The sequence below is a fragment of the Saitoella complicata genome (assembly GCF_001661265.1).
Source record: "Saitoella complicata NRRL Y-17804 unplaced genomic scaffold SAICOscaffold_15, whole genome shotgun sequence".
NCBI classification, from domain to species: Eukaryota; Fungi; Ascomycota; class Saitoellomycetes; order Saitoellales; family Saitoellaceae; genus Saitoella; species Saitoella complicata.
In genome coordinates this window covers 88969-113286 of record NW_017567006.1, presented here as the reverse complement: position 1 = coordinate 113286, position 24318 = coordinate 88969, and the positions used below count along the sequence as shown (strand labels likewise).

General features: G+C 52.8%; 13 protein-coding genes across 13 annotated transcripts in view; 8 read left to right on the top strand and 5 right to left on the bottom strand.

The window, feature by feature from the left end:
- Positions 1-49, top strand: part of SAICODRAFT_132574 (uncharacterized protein) — a 914-nt gene extending 865 nt beyond the window's left edge. Inside the window, exon 2 of the mRNA XM_019165442.1 lies at positions 1-49. The gene's annotated coding sequence lies outside the window, so the exon portion shown is untranslated.
- Positions 1-2525, bottom strand: part of SAICODRAFT_132696 (uncharacterized protein) — a 2907-nt gene extending 382 nt beyond the window's left edge. The window contains exon 1 of the mRNA XM_019165443.1: positions 135-2525. Within this exon, the coding sequence (XP_019023387.1) occupies positions 135-2435 (2301 nt within the window). The 5' untranslated portion in view covers positions 2436-2525. The remainder of the gene's footprint in view (positions 1-134) is intronic.
- Positions 2526-3449: 924 nt separating this feature from the next.
- SAICODRAFT_132560 (uncharacterized protein) lies at positions 3450-4574 on the top strand. The gene is made up of 2 exons (XM_019165441.1): positions 3450-4121; positions 4178-4574. The coding sequence occupies exons 1-2, from the start codon at positions 3657-3659 to the stop codon at positions 4358-4360; spliced, it is 648 nt and encodes a 215-aa protein (XP_019023386.1). The 5' UTR covers positions 3450-3656; the 3' UTR covers positions 4361-4574.
- A 579-nt stretch (positions 4575-5153) lies between these two features.
- Positions 5154-5867, bottom strand: SAICODRAFT_25961 (uncharacterized protein; the record flags this gene model as incomplete). Its single annotated transcript, XM_019166897.1, has 2 exons — positions 5154-5565; positions 5599-5867. 2 exons carry the CDS (start codon positions 5865-5867, stop codon positions 5154-5156), a joined length of 681 nt encoding a protein of 226 aa, XP_019023385.1.
- Positions 5868-6420: 553 nt separating this feature from the next.
- Positions 6421-8203, top strand: SAICODRAFT_66259 (WD40 repeat-like protein). The gene has a single exon (XM_019170209.1). The coding sequence runs from the start codon at positions 6590-6592 to the stop codon at positions 8066-8068; it is 1479 nt and encodes a 492-aa protein (XP_019023384.1). The 5' UTR covers positions 6421-6589; the 3' UTR covers positions 8069-8203.
- A 521-nt stretch (positions 8204-8724) lies between these two features.
- On the top strand, positions 8725-9624 carry SAICODRAFT_30752 (putative magnesium-dependent phosphatase P8B7.31). Its single transcript, XM_019167755.1, has one exon. The coding sequence runs from the start codon at positions 8788-8790 to the stop codon at positions 9376-9378; it is 591 nt and encodes a 196-aa protein (XP_019023383.1). The 5' UTR covers positions 8725-8787; the 3' UTR covers positions 9379-9624.
- Positions 9625-10542: 918 nt separating this feature from the next.
- On the top strand, positions 10543-11668 carry SAICODRAFT_93700 (RTA1-domain-containing protein; the record flags this gene model as incomplete). Its single annotated transcript, XM_019171895.1, has 2 exons — positions 10543-10771; positions 10834-11668. 2 exons carry the CDS (start codon positions 10543-10545, stop codon positions 11538-11540), a joined length of 936 nt encoding a protein of 311 aa, XP_019023382.1. The 3' UTR covers positions 11541-11668.
- A 1486-nt stretch (positions 11669-13154) lies between these two features.
- On the bottom strand, positions 13155-14070 carry SAICODRAFT_93698 (ribosome biogenesis protein Nsa2; the record flags this gene model as incomplete). The annotated part of the gene is made up of 2 exons (XM_019171894.1): positions 13996-14070; positions 13155-13934 (listed from the first exon to the last, which is right to left on the bottom strand). The coding sequence occupies exons 1-2, from the start codon at positions 13996-13998 to the stop codon at positions 13155-13157; spliced, it is 783 nt and encodes a 260-aa protein (XP_019023381.1). The 5' UTR covers positions 13999-14070.
- A 178-nt stretch (positions 14071-14248) lies between these two features.
- Positions 14249-14908, top strand: SAICODRAFT_81488 (uncharacterized protein; the record flags this gene model as incomplete). Its single annotated transcript, XM_019171239.1, has 2 exons — positions 14249-14360; positions 14424-14908. Coding segments are annotated over exons 1-2 (543 nt in total), but the record flags the coding sequence as incomplete, so codon positions are not given.
- A 295-nt stretch (positions 14909-15203) lies between these two features.
- SAICODRAFT_58203 (Pkinase-domain-containing protein) lies at positions 15204-16280 on the bottom strand (the record flags this gene model as incomplete). Its single annotated transcript, XM_019169590.1, has 3 exons — positions 15204-15455; positions 15522-15689; positions 15729-16280. The coding sequence occupies 3 exons, from the start codon at positions 16278-16280 to the stop codon at positions 15204-15206; spliced, it is 972 nt and encodes a 323-aa protein (XP_019023379.1).
- Positions 16281-18513: 2233 nt separating this feature from the next.
- SAICODRAFT_30749 (uncharacterized protein) lies at positions 18514-20172 on the top strand. The gene has a single exon (XM_019167754.1). The coding sequence runs from the start codon at positions 18852-18854 to the stop codon at positions 20049-20051; it is 1200 nt and encodes a 399-aa protein (XP_019023378.1). The 5' UTR covers positions 18514-18851; the 3' UTR covers positions 20052-20172.
- A 248-nt stretch (positions 20173-20420) lies between these two features.
- On the top strand, positions 20421-23262 carry SAICODRAFT_81482 (uncharacterized protein). Its single transcript, XM_019171238.1, has 3 exons — positions 20421-20701; positions 20752-22810; positions 22865-23262. The coding sequence occupies exons 1-3, from the start codon at positions 20492-20494 to the stop codon at positions 23215-23217; spliced, it is 2622 nt and encodes an 873-aa protein (XP_019023377.1). The 5' UTR covers positions 20421-20491; the 3' UTR covers positions 23218-23262.
- Positions 23263-23380: 118 nt separating this feature from the next.
- SAICODRAFT_8092 (Nep1-domain-containing protein) lies at positions 23381-24317 on the bottom strand (the record flags this gene model as incomplete). Its single annotated transcript, XM_019171218.1, has 2 exons — positions 23381-23872; positions 23934-24317. 2 exons carry the CDS (start codon positions 24315-24317, stop codon positions 23381-23383), a joined length of 876 nt encoding a protein of 291 aa, XP_019023376.1.
- Position 24318: the final 1 nt, after the last annotated feature.

The following is a 24318-nucleotide window of genomic DNA, read 5'->3' as shown; positions in this document are numbered from 1 at the left end:
CAACGACACAACGACACAACGACACAACGACACAACGACACAACGACACAACGACACAACGACACAACGACACAACGACACAACGACACAACGACAACGTCCAACGTACGTATACTCTACCGCCTCCAACCTGCCCACAATGAACCGACGATATCCTTCGCCGCCCCAACAAGGGTAACGCCCTTGCCAAACATACTATCATCACTCGATGCATACCCAGATCCTGTTCCCGATCCCGACCCCGAACCTTGCGCCTCAGCAGGCGAAGGCGACGGAACAGGACTTGGGCTCGCAGCGGGAGAAACGCTCGCCGGACTAGCCGCCTCACCCGTATTCTGTGAAGCCTGAAGAGCATGTCCAACATCCATATTCTTACTCCTGCTCTTGCTCGAGTGCTTGGAGTGAGACTGTGCCGTTTGTCTTCCCTGCGCAGCCAAATTCGTACTCGATGAGCCCTTCATATAACTCCTCAAATACTGGCTGCTCGAACTCCTCTGCAAACCACCTCCATTGTTGGACGATGATGCGGGCTCAGCAGCGACGGCGGCAGCAGTCTCCACACCAATGCTCGGCGCGGGCTTCGGCACTGCGGACTTGACTGGGCTGGTGACATTGGCAGCATTCTTCGGCACAGATGGCGGAACCTGAGCTCTCGGTGTCGATGACTGAGAGGTATTGTTGGCGTTCATCCTGTTCCGCCAGGCAAGAATATCATCTTCCTCATCATCCTCATCCTCCAGATCAAACACCCCACCCCCACCAGGAACCCATGGCGTCCTCCCCGTATCACCCGGGCTAGTCTGACCCGACCCAGTCGGCGTCGCCTCATACCTCGGCGTAACAGGGATCTTCTTCTGCGGGAGGGAGTGCGAGAGGGGGTGTGGACTCGCCGCACCATCATCGTCGCTCTTGAGTGAGGTGGGAGGCAGTGGAGCGATGGTATGCGTATGCTCCAACCGAATACTCGAATGCGTGCGGCCCCGCGTCGGACGTGGTCGTCCTCCACTCGAGGTACTACCCCCCGAACTCTCATTCTTCTTCCTATCCATCGCTTGCGCACCCCCTGGTCCTCCAGCACCAACATTGATGACGAGACCACCATCCTCATCGCTCTCCTCATCTTCCTCACTATCTTCATCGTCCTCGTCCACGTCAGATTCATCGGGTGTCTCAACGGCGATGCACTGCTCCACCCAATCATTGAAATGGATGTGTCGTCTCCTCTCAATACCCGGAGTATTAGCCTCACTATGTGCACTCCTCGGCGACTCAACCCGTTCGCTGTCACTCGAGGACGACGTATACACCCTCGAGTCAGAAGCGGTATGCATCAGAATTGGTCGAGTGGGGGGCATCTCAAGTTTCTGAAACTGACGTTTCTGCTGTTCCTTTTGTTTCTGGACCTGAGATGCGGCGGTCGAAATCAAGTTTCGTGCGCCTTGGGAGAGCATCAACTCGCTCATACTCCGTTTCTTCAGGATCGGTTTCTTGCTGCTCACATATGACCCAGGCGAGTTCAAGCTCGGTCTCGGCGGCGGCGAGATGATGCCAGGGTTGGGAAGCGAAGAAGGAAACTCCGTCGCCGGCGTCGTAGGAGCCGAGTTACCCACCGTAGGCGTAACCGGCGCACTCAAACTCTTCATCGCACTCGAATTCGCCGGCTGAAGCGGTCCATAAAGCCACGTAACATCACAATCCTTCAACCAATTCAACGTAGCCGGACTAACCGTACTCAACTTATACCGCGTCTTTGCCCACGTCCTCCACGAAGCGTTCTCCAAACGCGCACCGTTTTGATATTCGTTCTTTTCTTTGGAGACGTAGGCCCAGGATTTCCAGATGTCGGATTCTTCCCAGTCGTGGGAGAGGTAGTCGACGTGGCGGATGGGTTCGTTGCGGATGGACATGTCGTCGTTGGAGAGGGAGAGTATGATTTCGGAGGCGACGGAGTGGTGGTCGGAGACGTCTGATGTTGGGGTTGGGTGGTCTGAACCAAACGTCGGCGCAGTCGAAGTGGTTGACTCTGGCGTGATCGGTCGCGTACGTTCATCAACTGGTGATTCCGCCTTTGGTGACGGCGATGTATAGAAGATAGTCGGTGTAGGCTGCAGCCCCCGGTTGTTACCCTTCGTCACCTCTGCCGTCGTCTGTGATGAACCACCCGCAGCATACTCATACTGAGGAAAGTACGACTCCTCCTCCCCCGCCATATATGAATCAAAATATCCCTCCGGTCTCTTATTGCCACTCCCACTCAACAAAGCCTGACTCGGTGATGCAGATAGATGTGGTGAGGCCGAATATGAGGAAGCCGCTGAACGAGGAAGAGAGCTCGTCGATGCTGATCGGCGTAGTCCGCCTCCGAAGGAGGATGGTGAAGAGGAAGCCTCAAGGTTGATTGGGACGGCGGCTGCTTCGATGTGCACGTCGGCCATAGTATTGGTTCCGAATTAAGCTTTGCGGAGCAAGGTGTACCGGGAAAGACTGAACCTGCACAATCGGACGGGCTGGACGTATGAGGGGATAAGACGATCGCCGCACACAATCAGAAGGATGACGAGATCGCGTATGTAAAGAACCTCACACGCCTCAACACCAACTGCAGCAGTAAAGCGTAAAAAGGACCCTTACGACCGGTTAAACTGTGTATCGCGCCGGCCCGTAAGCGTTATACAAACGGGACGGAACGACTGGCTCCGCGTGTGTGTCGAAAGTCAGAACTGCGTATCGCTCCACGACTTGCAGTTGCTGGCAGCGTTGGTTGACGGGATGAATGCCGTCTGGAAGAGAGAAATCGCCTTTTACTTCCCTTTCTATTCGGTCTGATGGGCGGTTTGTGTGGGTGGATGCAGGGTGCAGCTTGTTGTCTGCTGATCTGCAGTGTAGGGAGAAATCGTGTGGAGTTGCAAGGCAGGGCAGACCAGGCACTACAAGCTGTGTGAGGCGACTATCGGGGCCTGGGCCGGCAGTAGGCTACACCGTAAAATGCCTGTATTGTTATCAATTGCTATGGTTCTTCTATGTTTTCACCGTGGTTCGGCCGCGAAGGAGGGGTACAGTCTCCCTTTCTCTTCCCGTCTTTCACGACTCCTTCTCTGCTCTTTTCCGGGCTGCGATGGGGCCCTCCCCAGAAGTCCGACCGGGCCATCTCCCGAGGCGCGTCTAGAGAATCGAGGCTAATGACCCTTCTTGCTGCTTCCTGCTTCCTGTACACATGCTCGAACCGAGTTGAACCCGACTGAGCCCTCTCCTAAGCCTCGGCCGACATGTACATTGCTGGTCACAAGGACAACCGCCGAGGCTTACGTGGGCAATCTAGCTGTGACTCCCTTCGACGTCGGCTCCGCGGAGTTTTCATTCGAGGTCTAGAAGGCGTTTTCCGTTTCCGGATTTCGAGATTTTGTGCGTGTTTGCATGAAGGGTCGGCGGTTGGGCGCGCGTCAACCCACACGAACGCTGAGAAAGCTGTACTCCACACTCCGCAATTGGAGAGCCATCCCAGTTGCGTCTGCGTACCGCGGTTCACGACAGCCTCGATGTCCCCAACCGATCGCGATACATCCGTAACCCCCAAAACCCTGCTACCAACTGCAAATTAAGGTTAACCACCCTCATCTCATCGGCTACACAGGCACGGCACGGGTAAAGCCCCTCGAATGAGCTTCGTTCCGCATCCCAGTTGTACCAAGGTTTCAATGACACCCATGTCGCTCTCGAGTCTCCCCCGTCCGGACAAACGTTTATCCGAGCGGAGCTACGTGTCGAGTTCGCAGATGCGTGATGTCACGCATACCCTAGCTGCCAAGACCTCCCGAGAGTGCTGCCGCGGCACATATTATTCTCCCGAAATGAGGGCGAGGTTGTCGCTATACTTGGAAGTTGCATGCAAGGCGCGCGGGGCGATAGGCAACAGCTGCAGGAAGACATATATAGATCTCGATGTTCGGGCAGGGGGATCGGGATGGCACGTAAGGTGGGGAAGGAGGAAGACGGAGGATGAAACGCAACGGAGAGGGGTTTGGGAATGGTGGAAATGTACGGCACATCAGTTGGATGAACAGGGTTCGCCGAGACGTGTCGGTGGTCCGGGCGGTTACGGTTCTCCATCTTGTCACTCCCCGGTATCTTCCGTGCACCAACACCACGGGCCAGGCCATTAACGCACGAACACGGGCAGGTCCTGCCGACCGACCTTCTTCGCGTGCTACCCATCTCTTACGTACAAATGCGTTTCGTCCAAGACACTTTCGTCATCGAGAGCAAGCGGGTGCGAGCATCCGCCTCCGGGCGTCCGGTAAACGTGGGAAAATACCGCAATGCACTTTCGCAGGTGCAGAAGAGTAAGACCGACGTTTTGTGAGGAGCGGCCGACACGTAAGAGAGACTCCAACAATTTTGGTAACGATGGATTTAACAACAGTGATCTACATCATCACCTGACTGTCAAACCTCTCCAGACAAGGACTCGATTCTGGGATGATCATCAGGCTCGATGCCCCAGGGTAACGCAACTCCACACACTTCTATGGCAACTCCTCCTTGAATAGCTCCAAGATCTCCTCGATATTGTTCATAACAACATCATGATAGGTATCATATCTCTAACCCTGGTGTTTACCACGAGAGCGTGCGTCGCCAGCTCAAAGTTCCTCGTCCCAAGCTCGCGGCCTAGATACCTGGTATGCCTCTCAGCAAGGCAGTCATCCCGTTCTTTCAATGCGGTAGCTGCATTGTGACGCTGACAACCTTCGGGTCTGGGCTGGTTGATTTGTACTAAATACTTGACTCATGATAATCGAAGGAGTACCCATCATAGTAAAGGAAGAGGCGGACCTTCTCCAACTTCGGGAAGACAGCGATAGTATTAGGGCTCTTGTACTTGGCAAGAACCTCCTTCTTCTCGTGATCCTCACCATCCCTGATGACACCAGGGTAATGACCTATCGGTGTTTCTGGAGCAACATCGTTAAGCCTTTTGGATCGCGGTCTCGACGACGTCTGGATCGGACCAGACATCTTCGAATGAGATATCTTTGAATGCTGTATTGACATGCAAGGCCCATGGACCGAACCCAAAGCCTTGCGTTTTCAATTCTTTGATCAGAAAGTACTTGCGGCGGTGGCCCAATGGCAAGTCGGAACTGCTGAGTCCCTTATAGAGCTTTGGGGTATTCGCTCTTGTAATAGGGCGGATTCTTGAGATCCTCAATCGTGAAGGCATCCTTGTAGAGGAAAATCTCAACTGGTGTGATAGAATACTGTCCAATCGGCGCTTGGCTCGAACTGGTTGTGTCTTCTGTGTTGTGCGACACCAAAACCAGGGGCGCGGCGCTATTACTAGCTTCTGTGTTCTCCTGCGCTCTAAAAGTCGTGGAAGTCGCACCGGAATCAGGGGAAATTGGTGAAAATGACCCTGTCGGTACACCAGAAGAGGCCTCGATCGTAGGCATCTGTGGCTCAACGGGATTACCGACACGCACCTTGTGCCCCAACTTTCTCACCTGTTCCAACAACTCCGGAGTTGGAACCACATACAGCAAGTTGGCAGTACCGATCCAAGGTACTCTATGTCAGCGGGACGAAGTAGTTCCCTGCAACCTCGACTCATCCTCAGCCGGGCCTGCTCGATGGTCTCTGCTGCCCCCGCGGGCATCGGACAAGAACCCAGCGTCTGCAACCACCTCAAGCGTCTCCGTGATATCATTGACGTAATCGCCAACAAGGACATCAGTCGACTCTATCAGTAGTGGCCCCTTCCTGCCGCCACCACGATGATCCAGACAGCGATAAAAGAACCCCCTGTCCCCCTCTGACAGCGGAAGATTGAAGGCATCCAAAAACCAAGTCTTGGGCGAATCCGAAGTCATTGTTCACATCGATAGTCATGAAAAAGCGCACAAGACGTCTGCTTGAAGGCTGCTTGCTTCATCAATGTTTGGGGGAATAGAATACACACGTACGTGGCTGATCCCTGGTGCCGTGCCCAAGTGTTGAGCTTCACCCAATATGAGGCAAATCGAAATACCCAGACAAACGTCGTCGGGTTCGCTACTGGAAGTTGCTCTGCAACGTCTAGACTTCGAATCCACTTCGCTGCTTTATGCTTTCTCAACGGCAGAAATTCGCACGAAAACGATTGACCTGCTGTGGATAATTGACGTGAGAACGTCACTGATTTGCGGAAGCACCGGCCCAAGATGGGGCCTATGCAGGCGAACCTTCATATCATGCTCATTGTGTATTTGCTCTGGTTCACTTTCACAGTTTGTGTTATGATTTTCTCTCACGGAAACCAGATTAAGAGTAAGTTCGTAATATATGAGTAGCGAAGGGTAGTGAAGAGAACGGTAATTTATGAACGACCTTCTAACCCAAACGGCCGATGCGTCTTGAAGCAGGCATATGGCCTTGCAATTGACGGCCCTCCCTCAACAACTGCAATAAGGTTCGTACCTGGCATGCACGTGATTGCGTACCCAGCTGGCCCCCCATTTCCTTGCAGCAACGACGAACGAAGTATACTTGAACAGTCAGGCCGATCCAATCCTACGATTCCGAATATCAACGAGAACGACGATTGAGAATCGCAATGTCGCTCCTCAAAGACCTCCCGACAGTAACGGCGTCCCAATCCTACACCTCCGACCAATCCGCCCTCCTCGCATCCCTCGACCTCAAACGCCGTGCGGCACGAGTCGCCGCACCAACAGATGACGCAAAAGTCCGCCACATGCTCCGTAACCTCGGAGAGCCAATCACTCTCTTTGCTGAAGGTCCCGCCGAGCGAAGAGATCGGTTAAAGTTGGTGCTTGCGAAAAAGGAGGAGGAGGACAGTGATTTCGACATGGATGCGGAAGAGGAGGAGGGCGAGGGCGAGGAACAGGAGGAGTTCTATACACCTGGTTCGGAGGAGCTACTTTCTGCGCGGAGAAAAATGGCCGAGTATTCATTACCAAGAGCGAAAGCCCGTCTACGCATCGAATCCCACGACGCGAAAATATCGTTACCGAATCATATCAATCAACGGAAAGCACTACGGAAAGTCTTGGTACAGACAGCGGCGATGGGAGCGCAGTTGACGGGTGATAGACCGACGGGTATCGCGCGGTTCAGTCCGGACGGAAGGAGGTTCGCGACAGGTGATTGGGGAGGCGGTGTCAAGGTGTGGAGAGTGGGTGATATGGAATGTGAGAGTGCAAAGTATGGAGGGCATAGGGATAGGGTCGGTGGGTTATCCTGGAATCCTGATACCACCTCGATTCTGGAATTAGCGACCGGTGGGGGCGACGGAGAATTGGCGTTATGGAGCACAAACAACGACAAACCGGAACCACTGCATCTCTTGAAAGACATCCACACCCACCGCGTTAACCGCGTCGCATTCCACCCCTCCGGGCAATACCTCGCCTCCGCCTCCGCCGACACAACCTGGTCCCTCATCGACCTGCCAACCCTCACCCCCCTCCTCCACCAATCAGGGCACTCCCGCGCCGTCTACGCACTCGCCCCCCACCCTGACGGCTCACTCCTCGCGACAGGAGGTCAAGACGCCATTGGCCGCGCATGGGATCTGAGAACGGGACGAACGATCATGGTGTTAGATGGGCATGTGGGGGATGTCCTTGGACTGGATTGGGCGGAGGATGGGTATAGAGTTTTGAGTGCGGCTGGAGATGGAAGTGTGAAGGTGTGGGATTTGAGGGCGGTTAGGTGTGTTGCGACCATCCCTGCCCATAAAGGGTTGGCGAGTGATGTCAGGTGGTGTAAGGGTGGGGATATCACTGCACCCCCAAAATCACAGCCTGCTGCGGCAGATCCGGACGCGATGGATGTGAGTCAGGATGCGGAGGATGAACTACCCGCTGATCGACCAAGTGGGCGGAGTACGTGGTTCGCGACGAGTGGGTATGACGCGAGCGTGAATTTGTGGTCGGCGGATGATTGGACGCTCGTGAAGACTTTGAAGGGACATGATGGGAAGGTGATGAGTTGTGATGTTAGTCCTGGGGGTGAGCATATTCTTAGTAGTGGGTGGGAAAGGGTTGTTAGGATGTGGGGGCGGGATTGAACATGACAATTGCAAGCCTAGATTTTCGTGGGGAGTGGCCAGAATTATGTTTAGACGTGACATTAGGTATGGAGGAAAACACTTCTTCAGTAGCGGGTGATCAGTACTAAGCACTCGAAACTTTGTAGCACGAGAACAAGCCAGGAAAAAACCTAACAGACATTTCGAGTACACCACGTGAATCAGAAGATTCGATTATCCATTCTGACCACCTTCGAGCCCATTTGGAAAAACGAGAAAAACGGTGGCTCGACAAAAGGGCGGCCCCAAAGCCTGCCCCGTGGGTTCCCCTCCGGGAAAGCAGTTACCACCAGAGTACAGCTCTGAAATCGCATGCTACTATACAAATGACTCGCTTATATCCGCAGAAACGCGTGGTTTCCCGCAATTTAGGCACGTCGACGCTCGTGATTCGGACAGTTGGGACGCCCGACCGACATGTCGAGAGGTTGCTGGTACATGGGAGCAACCATAACTTGCTAATTTATATCTCGGAGGACCTGCTCTTTCATACGAGATCGTTGCTGGGTCCTTCTCCAAGAGGCGCTCTCACGGTGAATCGCTCGTAGTACCGAAAAGGGTGTGGCGAGGGTGGCTAGGTGCAGATCGTGTCCACGTTACGGCATGACCGAATGCGACCGCTCAAAAGTCGCCCCCCTCGAAACCTTATATGTCCCCGCACCCCTCGCTTCCTACCACCCTCAAATATACAAGCAGCAATGACAACGGATCAGATTGATGACAAAGAACACCCACAATTGGTTGCCTTCGATCTCGACTACACCTGCTGGCCCCTCTGGATCTACACCCACGTAACCGGCCCCCTCAAGCCCTCCGGAAAGCCAAACCTCGTCTTCGACAAATACGGTGACAAAATTGCTATGTACGACGACATGCCAGAAATCCTCCACTTCCTACAAGAACGCGACATCCACGTCGCGGCGGCATCGAGAACACATGCACCAAATCTGGCGAGACAAGCGCTGAGTTTGATGACGCTACCACCGTCTAATAAGAGGGCAGAGAGTTTTTTCGATACGTGTGAGATTTATCCCGGGAGTAAGATTAAGCACTTTCAGGAACTGCATCGGAAAACCGGGATCCCGTACACCGAAATGGTATTCTACGACGATGAACGAAGAAACGTGGAGGTGGAGAAGTTGGGAGTCACCTTCGTGTTGGTGCCGGATGGTGTTAATAGAAGGATTTTCGAGCAGGGGATCGAAGAGTGGAGGAGGCGGCACAAGAAAGGGGAGGGGGAGAAGGTTGTTACGGTTAGGCCGAGGAAGGGGGCGAAGAAGGGGTTGTAGAGTGTGAGATGCTGGGTTCCGAATTTGATGTCGAAGGTGTTATGCCTCCATCGGACAATCTCGTCTCTGCAGTTTGAATACGTCTGACGCTACGATTAGAAGAGAACGGAAAACCGAGCGGCAGGGTCCCGTGGCCGTTATAGACACAAACTGCAGGGATTGACGGATACGGAGATGGATGAAGGTCAAGACGGCCCGCAACAGGGCTATTAGGCGGCTAGATTAGTCAGACAACAACAAGACGCTTTCGAATGGAAGCGCTGTGTGAATATGATATCTCAACTCATAGGACATCCGGCATCGTGCGAAGAAATGGGAAGATCTGCGCGAGCCTAAAGACAGCAGATGTAGATGTTCCAACAGTAGGTGAATGTTCTGCTCGATAACTTCAGTCATGTGTACCCTGTCGCACCAACTGTCCTAGATAATACTGTAGCAGGCTCGAACAGAGAATAACGTCACCCGATTTGGAAGTCTGTGAACGAGGATTTGCGGGGACATTTATTACTATGCTAGACCTTACATACTTTGTCACCCTATCGTAAACAGGATGTCCAATCAGTCCACATCCAGGCCGTTTGGCATGGCAAGGGCGGGAATAGGATTATGACCGGCTTGATCAAATCTCCAGAACTGGCAACCTCACCTCATCTACTGACAAAACCATCCAAAGGATCAGTTAAGTTGGTGCTCTCAGTCGGGGACTATCACCTCGTAATAAAAGTGTAGACAAGAACTAGAAAGGACATGTGGTTCCCTTGGCGTCTACTGGAGGGACTGCTGATGCAAACGATAGTGTTGGGCTGAATGAGATGGGGGGAGAAGATGGTGGAGAGGAAGAGAAGAAATTCGAAAACAGCTGTACAGGCTTACGACAGCGCTGGTAATTGTCATGATCAGACGTCGTGCTTTGATAGGATGGTTAATGGTTAATGAGGCCAGGTCATCTCTAGCGATTTTGCCTGGAACTTCAATATAACTCGGTAAAGGTTTCCCGAGACAGCTTGGCGCGCGCGTCGTATATGCATTAGCCACGCACCAGCCACAACTTCGGCCGGAAGAACAATGGGCCGAGAACGAAAAGGATACCGCCCGCTGTCGTCGTGATGTTGTTGATCCGTGTACGATCGCGAAGGCCAATTGCAAAGGAAGGAGTATAGGGAAATGGTTTACAATTCATCCGACCCTATCTACCTGTACATCCTCGCAGCTAGGAATAGCGGCACTTGTATCGACTACATCGATGGCTACGAACCATCCTACGGCTACGTTCCCTCGCTGGGTGTTGGTATCACCTTCCTCGTACTTTTCGGACTATCGGCGTTAGTGCACTTGGTGCAGATGTGTTGGAAGCGAACATGGTGGACCTCCGTATTCGTCATCGGAGCAATTGGTACGTCTCTTCCCTCGCTCGTCTAAGATCTAATGGACATGTGTTGATATTTGTGAGTGAAGCCGAGATATTGGGTTGGTCAGCCCGAACCTGGTCCGCCCGCTGCCCATACTCCTCCACCGCGTTCCTCATGCAGATCTCTACACTCATCATCGCTCCCACATTCTTCACCGCCGGGATCTACATCATCCTCGGTCGACTCATCACCCTGGCCTCCTCTAACGCCTATTCTGGAGAGAAGAAAAAGTTATCGATCATCACACCCAAGATGTACCTCTGGATCTTCTGCACCTGCGACATCCTCTCCCTCGTCATCCAAGCCATCGGAGGCGGCATGGCATCCGGTGAATCCAACAAAGTCGGTGGGGATACAAAGCCGGGGACGGATGTCATGGTTGCTGGTATCGTCTTCCAACTCGCCACGATAACGATTTTCTGTTACTTTTTCGTTGACTTCCTCCTCCGTTCGCAGCGCGTGTCTTCATCGATTTTTGGGAGGAGTAGGTGGATTGTGGGGGCGACGGTCTTGTCTGTGGTAACGATCTACATCCGCTCCATCTACCGCACGATCGAACTCGTGCAGGGGTGGGATGGGTATCTAATCACCAGGGAACGGTATTTCGGGGGGTTGGATGGGGCGATGATGGTCATTGCTGTGGGCGTGTTTAATTGTGTGCATCCGGGGTGGGCACTTCCCAAAGCGCATAGCTCGGCGGAGGGGATGGATGAGATCGTTATGGTGAGTGAGAGGGAGGGGGAGAAAGCTTAGAGCGTGAGGTCGGAATACGTCTGGGTGGTTTCTTCTATTTTGGATCTGTTGGTGGGATTTGTGCCAAGGGATGGTTTTGAAAACATATCCTAGAGCTGATTTACGCTCAATATACCATTTTGTTTGGATATTTGCCCTTCTCTTTGCAGTTCGTGTTTGAGCGTGGGCATGGAGCACACAGTCATTTCGCACGGTACTCGCGCTTTCAGTACGCTGTACGGACGTTTTCTCTGCCTGCGCTCGTGTGATGTCGACTGAAGCCATTTGGTAGCTAACTAACTGAACCAAGTTCATAACTGCTCGCGTCAGTCTTCACCCAGTTCCGGTACTTCCCATCCTTGTGTTGTTGCACATCAAGGGTGACCTACCGGTTCCGGACGGACGACATGACCCGTGACGACGTCAACTTCAATCAACGCCTGGAAGCGCACCCGGTGCTGCATCTGCTCGGAACCTCTGCAGCATCACTAATGTAGTCTGATTCGAGAATGAAAATCTGCTCGAGCTCTCTCCACGAAGTCTCCTCCCCAACTCACCCATTCCAACACCATGTCTGAGCCCAATGGTCCCTCCAGCAGACGCCAAGGGAACTATATGTCCTATGTAATTCTTGTCTACACCTTTTTTACGAGGTGATAGTCACGAACTGAGAGCACCGACGCCCTGGTCCTCTGGATGGTTTTTGGATGAGAGTGAGGTCTCGTGACTTGATTGTTTGCTGGGTCATGTTCCTATTCCTACCCTTGCCATGCCAAACGGCCTGGAAGGGGAGTGGCTGGCCACGCTGTCTACAGTAGGGTGACAAATGTCGTAATGTAGATTCTAGGATAGTAATAAATGTCTCCCTGTACTCCTCATCCACGAACTTCTACAGCGAGTGACGTATTCTCGACCCTGATATTGCCTAAGACGTGCGACAGAATATACGTAGTGACAAATGAAGTTACCGAGCAGGACCGGCTACATCGAGTCGGTTTCGGGGCAGGTAAATTCGTACATCCCCGGTTCTGCCAACGCCATCGTCGACTTGGACTCTGAGGACAACCCAGCTCCAGTTACGTGCAAGGAAACTGCACACACCACGGGAGGATGATCAGGAATGTGCAGTATCGATCAAAGCGATGCGCAGGTTCCAAGTGTGTGCTCGGATTGCCGAACAGGCAGAAGGTTATGCCAAGGCGACGGAAAATCTTAGCTATGGCGGCACGAATCATCCACCTGCCCAGACAACGGCGGTCCGTGGCCAGGTCACGGAATATCGCGTAGGCAGACCCAACCGTTTTCCTTTCCTCAAGTATTTCACGTGTGCTTGATCTCAGAGTGGGAGAAATTGACCGCTATTCACTCTAGAGCGTGGAAATATCGATTCTGCACTTAACGCGGCTCAAGCCTTACGGAGACAAGTCTTCAGAAAAGGCCAGTAGAACGAGCAGTCCAAAGCGGTACGAAACATGAAGACATAGAAACATCGTGATGCACGTGGCTTTGATTTTCGATTAAGCCTAAAGATATCCCTAACGAAACGAATGAAACAAACAATATCCCAAATTGCAATCCCGATACCCAAAAACAGTAAAACACAATGCAATAAGTATGTGGATTCACAAATCTCAACTACACCAACAACACAGCATTGACAGTACCATCCAACTCCGGGTTATTTGTAATCTGCGCATACTTTCCCCACACAACCTTTCCACCCGCCGTAGTCAACCCCAACTCACTAACGTTGACCTCGATAACCGTTCCCTTGGTCAAAACACCCAACTGCGTATACATAGGATTCTGCGGGTTCTTCTTCACGCCCAAAATCGGCAACTGGAACGTCGCAGCCAACTCAGGATGCGTAACGTTCGCCTTCTTCTGACGGAGTGCCATGGGGCGGATGAATCTCTCATACTTGACGGGACGACGGGTGAAGCCCTCACCGACGAAAGTGGCTTTTGTGATCATACGCTTCCATGACTTGGTTTTTGACTTTCCGGTTCTGACGACCTTGAACATCTCATCCTCAGCCATACCACGGACCTGCGGCAGCGGGACAGTGAATCGTCCAGCCTTCTCCTTCCGCTTCTGCTTAACCATACTCGACAAAACCTTAGCGTCCTTCTCCTCCTTCCTGTCCAACAAATACGCGGGCACAGCACCATCTCCACCGACCTCCTTCTCCGTCGTTTTCGCATTCCGCTCCTGGTGCTGCTTGAGCGTCTTCTTCATCTGGATCTTCTCGATGTGACGTTTCTTTTGGTGGAGCTTGGCGGCTAAGCCGTGGACTTTCTGGGCATATTCGGATTGTTTGTGGACGGAACGGGCGGCTCTCTTGCGGACACGTTCTTCGTGGTCGAGACGACGACCGTGCTTCTTGGTCCATTCGTCCATGTATTCATTTTGAGGCTGTAGGGCATGGTTAGCACCGTGATCTGACAACTCCTGTACAAAAGGTGAAGAGACGTACCATCTTGGCTGTAAAGCGCCTTGCGCTGGCTGATCAAACTCTTTAAAACTGTTCTGTCGACAAAGTATCGACTTGATTCCACAATATACGAAAAGATCGAAGCTTCACTGAGGCAATTGGTCGTTGTAGGGCGTATCTGACCTTTTTCAACTCCTCCTTCACGGCGGCGAATATCAGCGCCTTATCGAAAAAAGCTTGGTGCCTTGCTGTGCCACCCGTGCCACCCACCAAGAAAGTAACAAGGCACGACGAACAACGCTGTAGACAGAGAAGGAGGAGCATTTATCCCAGCTGGATCAACGGAAGGATGTTCGGATCAAGATCAATACTATCACGGCTGCCACTCAGTGGGGCGTTTGCACGAGGTGCGGCTTTCCCTCTCGTCAGCTCGATAGGGCGGTGTTGCTGACTTTCTGCTTGTTGTGTAGGAGGGGCAAGAACCATCGCTCATGCGACACAACGCTCCATCATGAAAGTACCAATAATCTCAGTCCCACCAGCAGTCCCTACCTCCACTGCTCCACCAGCACAGACCCAACCCCTTGCCGAGACAATCCGTCTTCTCCGTTCGCAGCCATCGCACTACATGACCGTCCACATCCACAACCGTCCATACCTCCTCACCCAAGGTGACACCGTCACTGTTCACCGTCTCAAGGATGCGCCACTCGGGTCTACCCTCAAATTGACCCGCGTCTCCCAAATTGGTTCGCGCGACTACACGTTGAGGGCGTCCTTGGAGGACCATGAGCACATGATTGATGAGAGGTTGTTTACGGTTAAGGCGAGAGTTGTGGAACACACGAAGGGACCCCTGATTCTTATCAAGAAGACGAAAAGGAGACGTAGGCACGTTCATACCGTTAAGCACAAGCAGACGTACACGGTGTTGAGGATCTGCGAGATGAAGGTTCACGAGGTGCCCAAGGATTTGGAGTAGTGAGATGGCGCGTCGGATTGATGGGGTTGGAGTGAAAAGATATAGGAACGAGGAGGTGAAGTGCATAGCAATATAGCATCAAAGCGAATGCATTGTCAATGAAAGGTATTACAATTACGAGTATCTATCTCGCACTTTGCGTGTTGCAATCCCAAACCTCACAGTTAAGCTCGTCCAAAACAAGAAGGAAGAACTCCAAGAACGACCCGTATATCCCCGTAAAAAAGAAAATGACGCCATAAATATATTTTGTCACCCTCACCATGACCTACTTCGCCAGCTTCCTCCATACCTCTTGAACATGCTCATCCTCCAACTCCTTAAACATTCCATCCCTTCCGGCCTCGAAGCATTGTTGCATCAAGGTCTTCAGAGTCTGCAAGTTTAATCCCCTCATCTCCTCCTTACCATTCCATCTAGCGCCGGGCTTCAAGAACGGATCCTCAAGAAGTTCGGGAATAGTCATCCGCTTTTTCTGGTCCCGCTCCAAGCACGTCTTCATGACCCGCAACAGATCAGCCTCAACCGGAACAGCCTTAATGTTCAGCTCCTCGACCTTCTGATCGGAAGTCGATGGTAACGGAACAGCCATCTCGGGAAACGTAACCAGATAGGTAGGATTCGGGATGTATTGGATTTTCTGCATTATGGTTAAATGCGCGAAAGGCGTTCTGCCGTAGACCATCTGGTACAGGATACACCCCAAACTCCAAACATCACTTGGACGTCCGAGCTTCAGCAACCTCTCTTGCGGCTGACCGGGCACAGGGAATGCGGACGGTACGGCATTCACATCAGAAATGGCCTCGGGAGACATGTAATTCACCGTACCAATCTGTGAGTCACGGTGAATATTGGTTGTATCATTCCCAATTGCCTTCGCGATACCGAAATCGATGAGTTTCAGTTGTCCCTCGACCAACAAGAAGTTCGCCGGCTTCAGGTCAGAATGCACGATCTTCATCTCGTGAATTGCCTGTACAGCTTGCAGCATATGCTGCCAATACAATCGGATAAAATTCATGTTGACAGGCTGCCCAGCTTGTTTCTGTAGCATGTGCGCCAAGTCGATCTCACCGCACTCCATCAACATCATCAGATACCCCTTCGCATCATTAATCTCGGAATCGAACAACGTGACAATCCGCTCGTTGCCCTTCAGTTTATTAAGAAGCGCAATTTCGTTCTTGTAACCCGCAATTGCCTGGTAATCGGCTTTGTCGAAACTGACTTTCTTCAATGCAAAAATGCGATTGTTCGGGGTGATGACTTTGAAGACCTTCGAGGATCCACCACGGCCGATAATGTCAAGACGGGTGTATACTCGACCGTTCAGCGCGATCATGGGTTTCGCTTTTGCTTGGGCTGGTTTGGTCGGGACCACCTGGTCTGTCACTTGTACTGGTGTCTGCTGCACAGGAGCTGGCATTTGTACTGATGCAGGAGCGGAAGTGGGCACTGGTGCTGGTGCTTGAACCGGAGCAGATTGAGGGACAACCACTGCCTCCTGAACAAACGCCGGCGCCGGTGCTTTTGGTGTCGCTGCTCTCCGCGACGGAGGATGTGACGGCGTCGTAGTCCGTACTGGCTCCCTCTCCTCCCTAGGCGGCGGGGTAACACCCATCGAATTCGACGATAACCGACCCGAGCTGCTTCTATGCGGTTGCCGTTCGTCTCTTGCAATACTGTTCAACACCACCGGTGACTCTTCTCTGCGCATAACCGGGCTTGTTGACCGCCGTATTGAAGGTTGTAAGACCACTGGCGGTACGAGGTCGATGTCGTGCCGTGGTGCTTGTCGAACGGTACTTTCCGTATTCACCGTACTCGGGCTATAACTCCGTCTACTCTGTCCGATAGTAGGTCTCGCCATATCCACATCCATTGGACTTTCACTTCGTCGCGGAATGTTTCGTTCAGGCGTACTTGCATTCACTGGTTTACCGAGAACCGCAGATTCAGGCGGTTGAGTCGGTAATGATGAAGCGTCTGACCCTTCAACCCGTGATGCTGGTGGCGGGCTAATTTTCATTGTGACTGAACCTGTTACCGATCTTCTCCATGCTTCGAAATCGTCAAATGCAGCGGGGGTTTCAGGGATAGACGACGTCGGCCGTGCTTCGGTCGTTGAAGACCCAAAGGATTCCCGTGGACGGTACGCGGACGAAGACATCGACACCCGAGAACTGCTAGAGCCAAGCGAATCACGCGGCTTCGCGAAGTTGTTGCCATTCGACAAGCGTCTTGATGCTGCACTTTCGGTGCTCGTCCTTCGGGTGCTGTAGGAGGTAACAGATTCCCGAAGAGATGGCACGGTAGATCCAGACGTCCGTCGTGACTCCCGTTCAGGGGCATAATCGCGTTCGGCCCGGGGTTCGGGCGATTGTCTGCTGCTGATGGTCCGGCCATATTGTTCGGTTGAGGTGTACCTGGGAGCTTCACGCTGGTAATCCATAGCTTGAGGCGAAGGACTCCGTCTTGAACTTGACGACCGCTTGAACTCATCCAGCGCCCTCATCGTCGCCTCCGCTTTCGATACCAATGATTCTCTCCTGTAGTCCCTTTCAGACCTCATCATTGCATCTTCATCTCCCCGTCTGCTCATTACTGGACTTCCGCTACTTGCGCGCTCTTCACTCCGTCGCGCATGTTCTTCGTTCTCAGAGACTCCACCACCGCTCACTCTTCTATTTCCCTCAACATCCTCCATTTCTGATTCTACGACAACGCCATCGCTCAACCTCGTGACACGTTTTGGTGCTCCCAAGCCCAATCGGCCGACGCGCTTATGTCTTGCCGAAGCTCCGAGAACGCCTCTCGAGGACTTGAAGGCCGCTGCGCCTGGGGTCTCCGGTATAGTTGAAGACGCGAGCGCAGGTGCGAGAGTATTCGTGTCTGTTGGTAGCAATGGCTGGCGACAATAATCTCCGCCGGATGATAGCGCAGCAGGCGTCGTACTGCTGACTGTCGCTATTGACGGCACCGGCGCAGGCCTCGGACTTGGTACTGATCCTTTCTCTTCTGCCAGCAACTGCTTCATATATGTACTCTCGAACTTGAATTCAGCATCATCGGAATCATCGAGCGAAATATCGCCGAGACCGATCGGCGCGGGAACTGAGGTTGTAGTGGATGACATGCGACGGGGTGAGAGAGACGAGCGGCCGCTCAACATGATGGCATCTCCTGATAAAACGTAACTGTCGGAAGAGAGCGTATCTGACGGCTGATCAAAGAGCGTGAAGTCGAGTACTTGTCGGATTTTTGGACGCGAATCTTGTAACTGTTTGTTATTGGGCTCAGCGTACCGTACGCTGCAGGTGCAGCTCGGTCACCGTTGCTATGTGCACGGCCACCACCCGCCACACCAAGACCTCAGGATCATGAACATGGACTGAACCGGAAAAACAGCTGAAGTAAAGCAACAGCCTGAACATGCCTTGCGAGGTCAATCCGACCAGAGCCAATTGACCCCGATTCACTGATCCGGATCTCCGGATGCTGGACTTTGGGGACGGGTGCGTGCACGACCATGCTTTTGCGCACGGACCCCATACGCTGCACTAAACCTTATGCGACGATTTTCTCACTGCGCAAAAGAATTCAAAGGGATAGGCTTCAGCACTAACGCTATCCACTCAGGCCACAAGCCAACATTTGGCATGAAATGAGCCTTATTTAGGGGGCAATTGGCATCTCAATCATGCACGCGCACTGACCCGGGTTTTGAACGTACGTTGGCCGCTTCAGTGAGCCCCGTTGAGTTCATTTCTGGAACCGTTAAGCAGACACTCTGCGAGGCGCAAGCGTTATATTGCCATGGGAAGAAAAGCGTGCTTCGGTTCTGTACACATAAGAGCTCGCTACACCTCGCGAGGGTGCTCGGATCGATAACGGCATGTTAGGATACTCGACAATGGCCATTCTTAACACTTTGATCGTCGCGCTTTCGGCTCTTACTGCCATCACCGAGGCGGTGCCGTACAACCCTAGCTACCCTGGCCTTGAGCGTCGTCAGCTCTCCAATGGCACTTTCACCAACGGTACCGTTGTTGCTGATCCCGCTGAGGAGACCACCACCAACTATGTGACCTTCACTGAGTTCGAGACTTCCACTACCACCGTCTCGGTCCCTGCTCCCTCCACCGCTACTCAAACCCAGACCATCTCCGTTGGCGCTGTGTCCACCATCACAGCCACCAAGCCCTGGGTCGTTTCTAAGACCAGCACCTATGAGTACCCCACAACGGTGGCTACCAGCACCGACATCGAGACCGAGACCGTGAAGACCATTTCCCGCTCTATCAAGAACGTCATCTGGACCAATACTGTCTCCGTCCGTGCTCCCACCATCACCACGACTGCCTGGTCAACCGAGACCGAGACGAAGTGGAAGAAGGAGACTGCTGTCGTCAAGAAGGGAAAGAAGACTACCACCATTACTCCCACCATCACGGTTATCCCTACCTTCTACTCTACCGTCTGGACCCGTCCTACCAAGACTGTCGTCAGCTCCGTCAAGTCCACCAAGAAGGTGACCAAGGCTTGCTCTTCTTCTACCACTAGCAAGTGGAGGAACAGGCGTGCCGTCGCTGACGAGACCTCCACTACTACCTCTACCGTCGTCGAGACCTCTACCTTCACCTCCGCCGTCCCCACTACCACCACCTCCATCACCTCCACCCACTATACCTCCACCACCACTTCTTACCCCTTCACCACCACCAGCACGGTGGTCATCTCCTCTGCTTACCCCGTCACCGCGGAGGAAGAATCTACCACAACTGTGACCACTTACACCAAGACCTCCGTGAGCTCCAAGGCTACCGCTCGTCGCACCACCACCAAGACCGTCGGTAAGCCCAAGACTGTCGAGGTCGAGTCGACTACCACCGAGACTGCTGAGCGCACCTCCACTGTCTTCGTCACCGTTCCCTCTTCGTGGATTACCAAGACCGGTCGCCGCCAGACTGTTTGGGGAAAGAAGAACACTGTTAAGGTCACCAAGACTTCTGGAAAGCCTACTACTACGTACGTGAAGAGGATTCAGCTCGTTACTGCGACTGTTACTCCTACCAACTGCGGCAAGAACTCTAACTCCAGGGAGAGGGATTAGGTCATGAAAAGACTTGTTGTGGATAGGCATATTACCCTTTAGCTTTACCTAATTTTACCACCGGGCAGTGACTCGACTTTGGCGAGTTTGCCTTTCATTTCATCGTCCAATCAGGCGTGGGAATCAAGCTTTGTACCCTACGTACGGAAGAAAAAGCGACTCGAGCTTCCGAACCCTTCTCGAACGACACGTATGAACAAGATCACAAGCATCTATACTAACGAAGCAACTCGTCTTCATAAGGGAATGACAAGTCAGTCATTGGAATCCTGATCGAGTAATCCAGGGACAAAGACCCGTTACGCTGCGCCCAGCCCCGCGCCTATCCGCGCGCGTGCTACGCTCGGTCCCGCTCGTATGTACTTAACCACATTTACCGTACAGCCCACTCATAATCTTCGACCTTCGCTACAATCTGTATACGAAATTCATGAGGACCAATGCCTCCAGAGAACTCCAATCGACCTTCATTGTCATCTCCAAGATCCTCGTCTTCGTCAGAGGATAGCTTCGTGCTTGATGAGCTGGATCCGACTTCCGCCCGACATGCGCCAGCCGCGGGAGAGGAGGAGCCGAAGATGGAGGAGATGGATATTGAGGATGAGGAAGATGGGTTGATGGGTGCCCGCGACGCATCACGGAAGAGAACAGTGAGTTTGATGGAGTTCTTGGCAATGAGTTAAGCTGAACCTTGATGCAGAACTTCCGACGATGGCTATTTGGCGGCGTTGGAGTCGTTTCTCTGATATGGCTCTCGTTACTTGCATACTACCTCCTACGAACACATCCAGCACTGCCCACATCTCATCTATCCTTGTCGGGCACGGGCAAACCACACATCACCCGCGAAACTCTCGACGCTGGTGCGTTCTGGCCGCGGACTCATACTGTGTCATGGTTGCCGTCGTCCAACGCAACGCATGGTACATTCCTTACCAGGACGAATGGAGAGCTTCGAGTTGAAGACACTACCGGCTCAAGCTCCACACTCGTGAAGGAATCAGAGATCAAGGACCCAAGCACCGGCAATCAACTGCGTCTCAGCAAATACTGGTTGAGCCGAGATGCCAGGTACATCCTGTTCGCAACGGATGTTCACCGTAACTTCCGCCACTCATTCTGGGCCAAATACTGGGTTTACGACACCGAATCCCATAGCACCTCCGCCGTTGCTGGAGCCCGCACTCTAAACTGGGCAGGATGGAGCGGAAACGGATCCGCTCTCGCCTGGGTCGAGAACGGTGATCTCTGGGTTCGCTCAAGCATGACCGAGAAAGAATGGCGTGTCACCAAAGATGGTGGACCCAATGTCTTCAATGGTGTTCCAGACTGGGTATACGAGGAGGAAGTCTTCCAGACGAACTCTGTTACGTGGTTCTCGCCGGCAAACGCACATGTTGCGTACCTCCGCACAAACGAATCGCAGACTCCTACGTACGAGATTCCGTACTACATTCCGGAGAACAGCCGTGAAGATATCAGGGCGTATCCGGAAAATCTGGCGGTGAAGTACCCGAAGCCGGGGTTCCCTAACCCGGTGACTGAGATGTATTTTTACACCATTCCGCCTGAGACGACTGATGACAACACGGATGCCAATGTCGGTACCCCGTTCACTATCGCCATTGAAGATGACTTTAGTCCTGAGGACCGCATTATCACCGAGTTGGCATGGGTTGGACGAGATACAGCTCTGATGCACATCACCAACCGTGACTCCTCTATCTTGAAAACGGTCATTCTCGATATCACTGCGCGTACCGGCCACGTAGTTCGCACCACGGACATCTTTGCCGAAGATGGCGGTTGGTTCGAGGTCACTCGGGAAACTCGTTGGGTACCCAAGGATGTCGCGAATGGCAGACCTGAGGACGGGTACATCGATATCGTCATCAAGGACGGAAACAACCACCTCGCGTACTACACGCCTGTCACCAGCAGTGAGCCCACAGCTTACCTGACCAGTGGTAATTGGGAGGTCGATGGCGGTGTCAAGGGACTTGATCTTCAGCGCGGGTTGGTGTACTTTGTCAGTACCGAGAAAAGTTCAATCGAGAGGCATGTGTATTCTGTGAAGCTCGATGGCACTGCTTCAAAGCCAATTACCAATACCACGGAGGAAGCATTTTACGAGGTTGACTTCGCACCTGGAGCTGAGTGGTACACATTGTCATACACCGGTCCTAACGTGCCCTGGCAAAAAGTGCTCAGCACTGTCGATGCGTCCTACTCGCACGACCTCGAGACAAACGAACGCGTCAAGACGGAGGTGGAGGTGTATGACCTGCCTACTTTCCACTACAGCCAAATCATTGTCGATGGGTACACCCTCAATGCTGTCGAAATCAGACCGCCTGGGTTTGATGACACCGGTGCGACCAAGTACCCAGTCCTCTTCCACCCATATGGTGGACCAATCTCCCAATCCGTCAAGAAGACCTTCAACTATGATTGGCACTCGGTCTTGGCCTCTGACCCAGACCGCGCGTACATCACCGTAATCGTCGACGGCCGCGGTACAGGTTTCATGGGCCGCAAGAACAGAGTCGGTATTCGAGGTCAGGTCGGTGCTCTTGAAGCGCGAGATCAAATCGAGGCGGGTAAACAGTGGGCAAAGAAGAAGTATGTCGATGAAACGAAGATTGCGATCTGGGGTTGGAGTTTCGGTGGGTTCTTGACGTTGAAGGTCCTGGAACAGGGGAGTGGAGTGTTCCAGTACGGGATGGCTGTTGCTCCTGTTACGGATTGGAGATACTATGGTACGACATCGTGTGAAGTGTGTCTCTGTGAGTTTTACTAACGATGTCATACAGATTCCGTATACACTGAGCGTTATATGGGGACCATTACCGACAATTTGGATGGCTACCGGCAATCCGCCATCCATGATATCAACAACCTGGCCAGCGCAGATCGTTTCCTCGTCATGCACGGTTCTGGCGACGATAACGTGCACTTCCAGAACACGCTTTCACTCCTCGACAAGCTGGATCTTGCCGGCGTGACAAACTATGATATGCACGTGTTCCCTGACAGTGATCACAGCATCTACTTTCATAACGCCAATCCGGCCGTTTACCGGAAGCTGACGGAATGGTTGACGGAAGCATTTGGGAAGAAGAAGGGAAACTCGTGGAGCAAGGGTCTGTGGGAGAATGACGACTGAGCCAGGGATACTGCTTAGGTGCTACTACATATAGGTTGTGAGTATTTCTATCCGGGAGAACTTCAGACTGTGACTCAGCTGCAGCAGCCTGTACACGATGTCCCGTCCCTCTCCAACTTCACTCCATTACACCATACCATCTCCACCATTTTCCTTCCCTACGTTAAAGAATACCCCAAGTCTCCTCAGCAGCACAACAGAACTTTCCACAAGCGACAGACGCACTCAACGCATACTCACTAACCGCAATCTTCTCATCAACCCACCCATCCGCAAAATTATCCTCCCCATGCGCCATAGCCCCAAGCGCAATACACAAACTCCTCGGCTCTCCCTTCTCATCCACACACGCCTTCGGAACATACTCGCTCAACTTGACAGCCGGCGCATCGAACGAGAGCGTAATTTTGTGGCAGTTGGCGGGAAGGTGGTCCGTGATTGGGTTTTTGATGACTTTGAGGAGTTTTTCGGAGCCGTTGACGGAGCGGATAGAGAGCTTGTGGAGGAGTTGGACCATGAGTCCGGAGAAGCGTTTGAATGTGCGGGGGATACGGACGTGGGGGTTGACTTCGATGAGGACGTTTTTCTGGGTTTGGATGTAGACTTGGAGGCGACCGGCCTTGTTAAGGGGAGAGTCGAGAAGGGTGAGTAGACACTGTAATGTAACCCTTCATCAGCACAATGTTCTTTGCATGTAGCACAGTGGAATTACGGACCTGGTGGGTGATATCCGGTCTAGCCTCAACCCCCATCTTCTTCAAAATCCCCTGATGATCATCGCAATTCAACAACTGATACTTTGCATCCTTTGTCTTTCCAACTTTATACGTCTCCAGACTCGCTTGCATCAACACCACGATCAGGCGCTGGGTATTCTGCTTCTCGGTCGGGGTGGTGGGGACTTTTGCTTGTTGGGGGACGAGGGAGGGGTTTGTGGCTTTGTGGGACTGGGACTGGGACTGGGACTGGGACTGAGACTGGGACTGGGACTGGGAGGGAACGAAGGCTGCGGCGTTTGGTCGGAGGGTAGTGGTGGGGGTTGTTGTTTCGCCGTTCGGGTCGGCTTGGGATTGGTGGTCGCCGATGTTGTGAGTGGGCATT

What these genes read in the sequence shown, in the direction of transcription:
- SAICODRAFT_132560 (XM_019165441.1), top strand. Translation starts at nt 3,657, where the DNA reads ATGAGCTTCGTTCCGCATCCCAGTTGTACCAAGGTTTCAATGACACCC. An exon ending in CTCCATCTTGTCACTCCCCG is followed by an intron (nt 4,122 to 4,177) that starts GTATCTTCCGTG and finishes GAACACGGGCAG; the next exon opens with GTCCTGCCGACCGACCTTCT.
- SAICODRAFT_66259 (XM_019170209.1), top strand. Translation starts at nt 6,590, where the DNA reads ATGTCGCTCCTCAAAGACCTCCCGACAGTAACGGCGTCCCAATCCTAC.
- SAICODRAFT_30752 (XM_019167755.1), top strand. Translation starts at nt 8,788, where the DNA reads ATGACAACGGATCAGATTGATGACAAAGAACACCCACAATTGGTTGCC.
- SAICODRAFT_30749 (XM_019167754.1), top strand. Translation starts at nt 18,852, where the DNA reads ATGGCCATTCTTAACACTTTGATCGTCGCGCTTTCGGCTCTTACTGCC.
- SAICODRAFT_81482 (XM_019171238.1), top strand. Translation starts at nt 20,492, where the DNA reads ATGCCTCCAGAGAACTCCAATCGACCTTCATTGTCATCTCCAAGATCC. An exon ending in ACGCATCACGGAAGAGAACA is followed by an intron (nt 20,702 to 20,751) that starts GTGAGTTTGATG and finishes ACCTTGATGCAG; the next exon opens with AACTTCCGACGATGGCTATT. An exon ending in TACGGATTGGAGATACTATG is followed by an intron (nt 22,811 to 22,864) that starts GTACGACATCGT and finishes GATGTCATACAG; the next exon opens with ATTCCGTATACACTGAGCGT.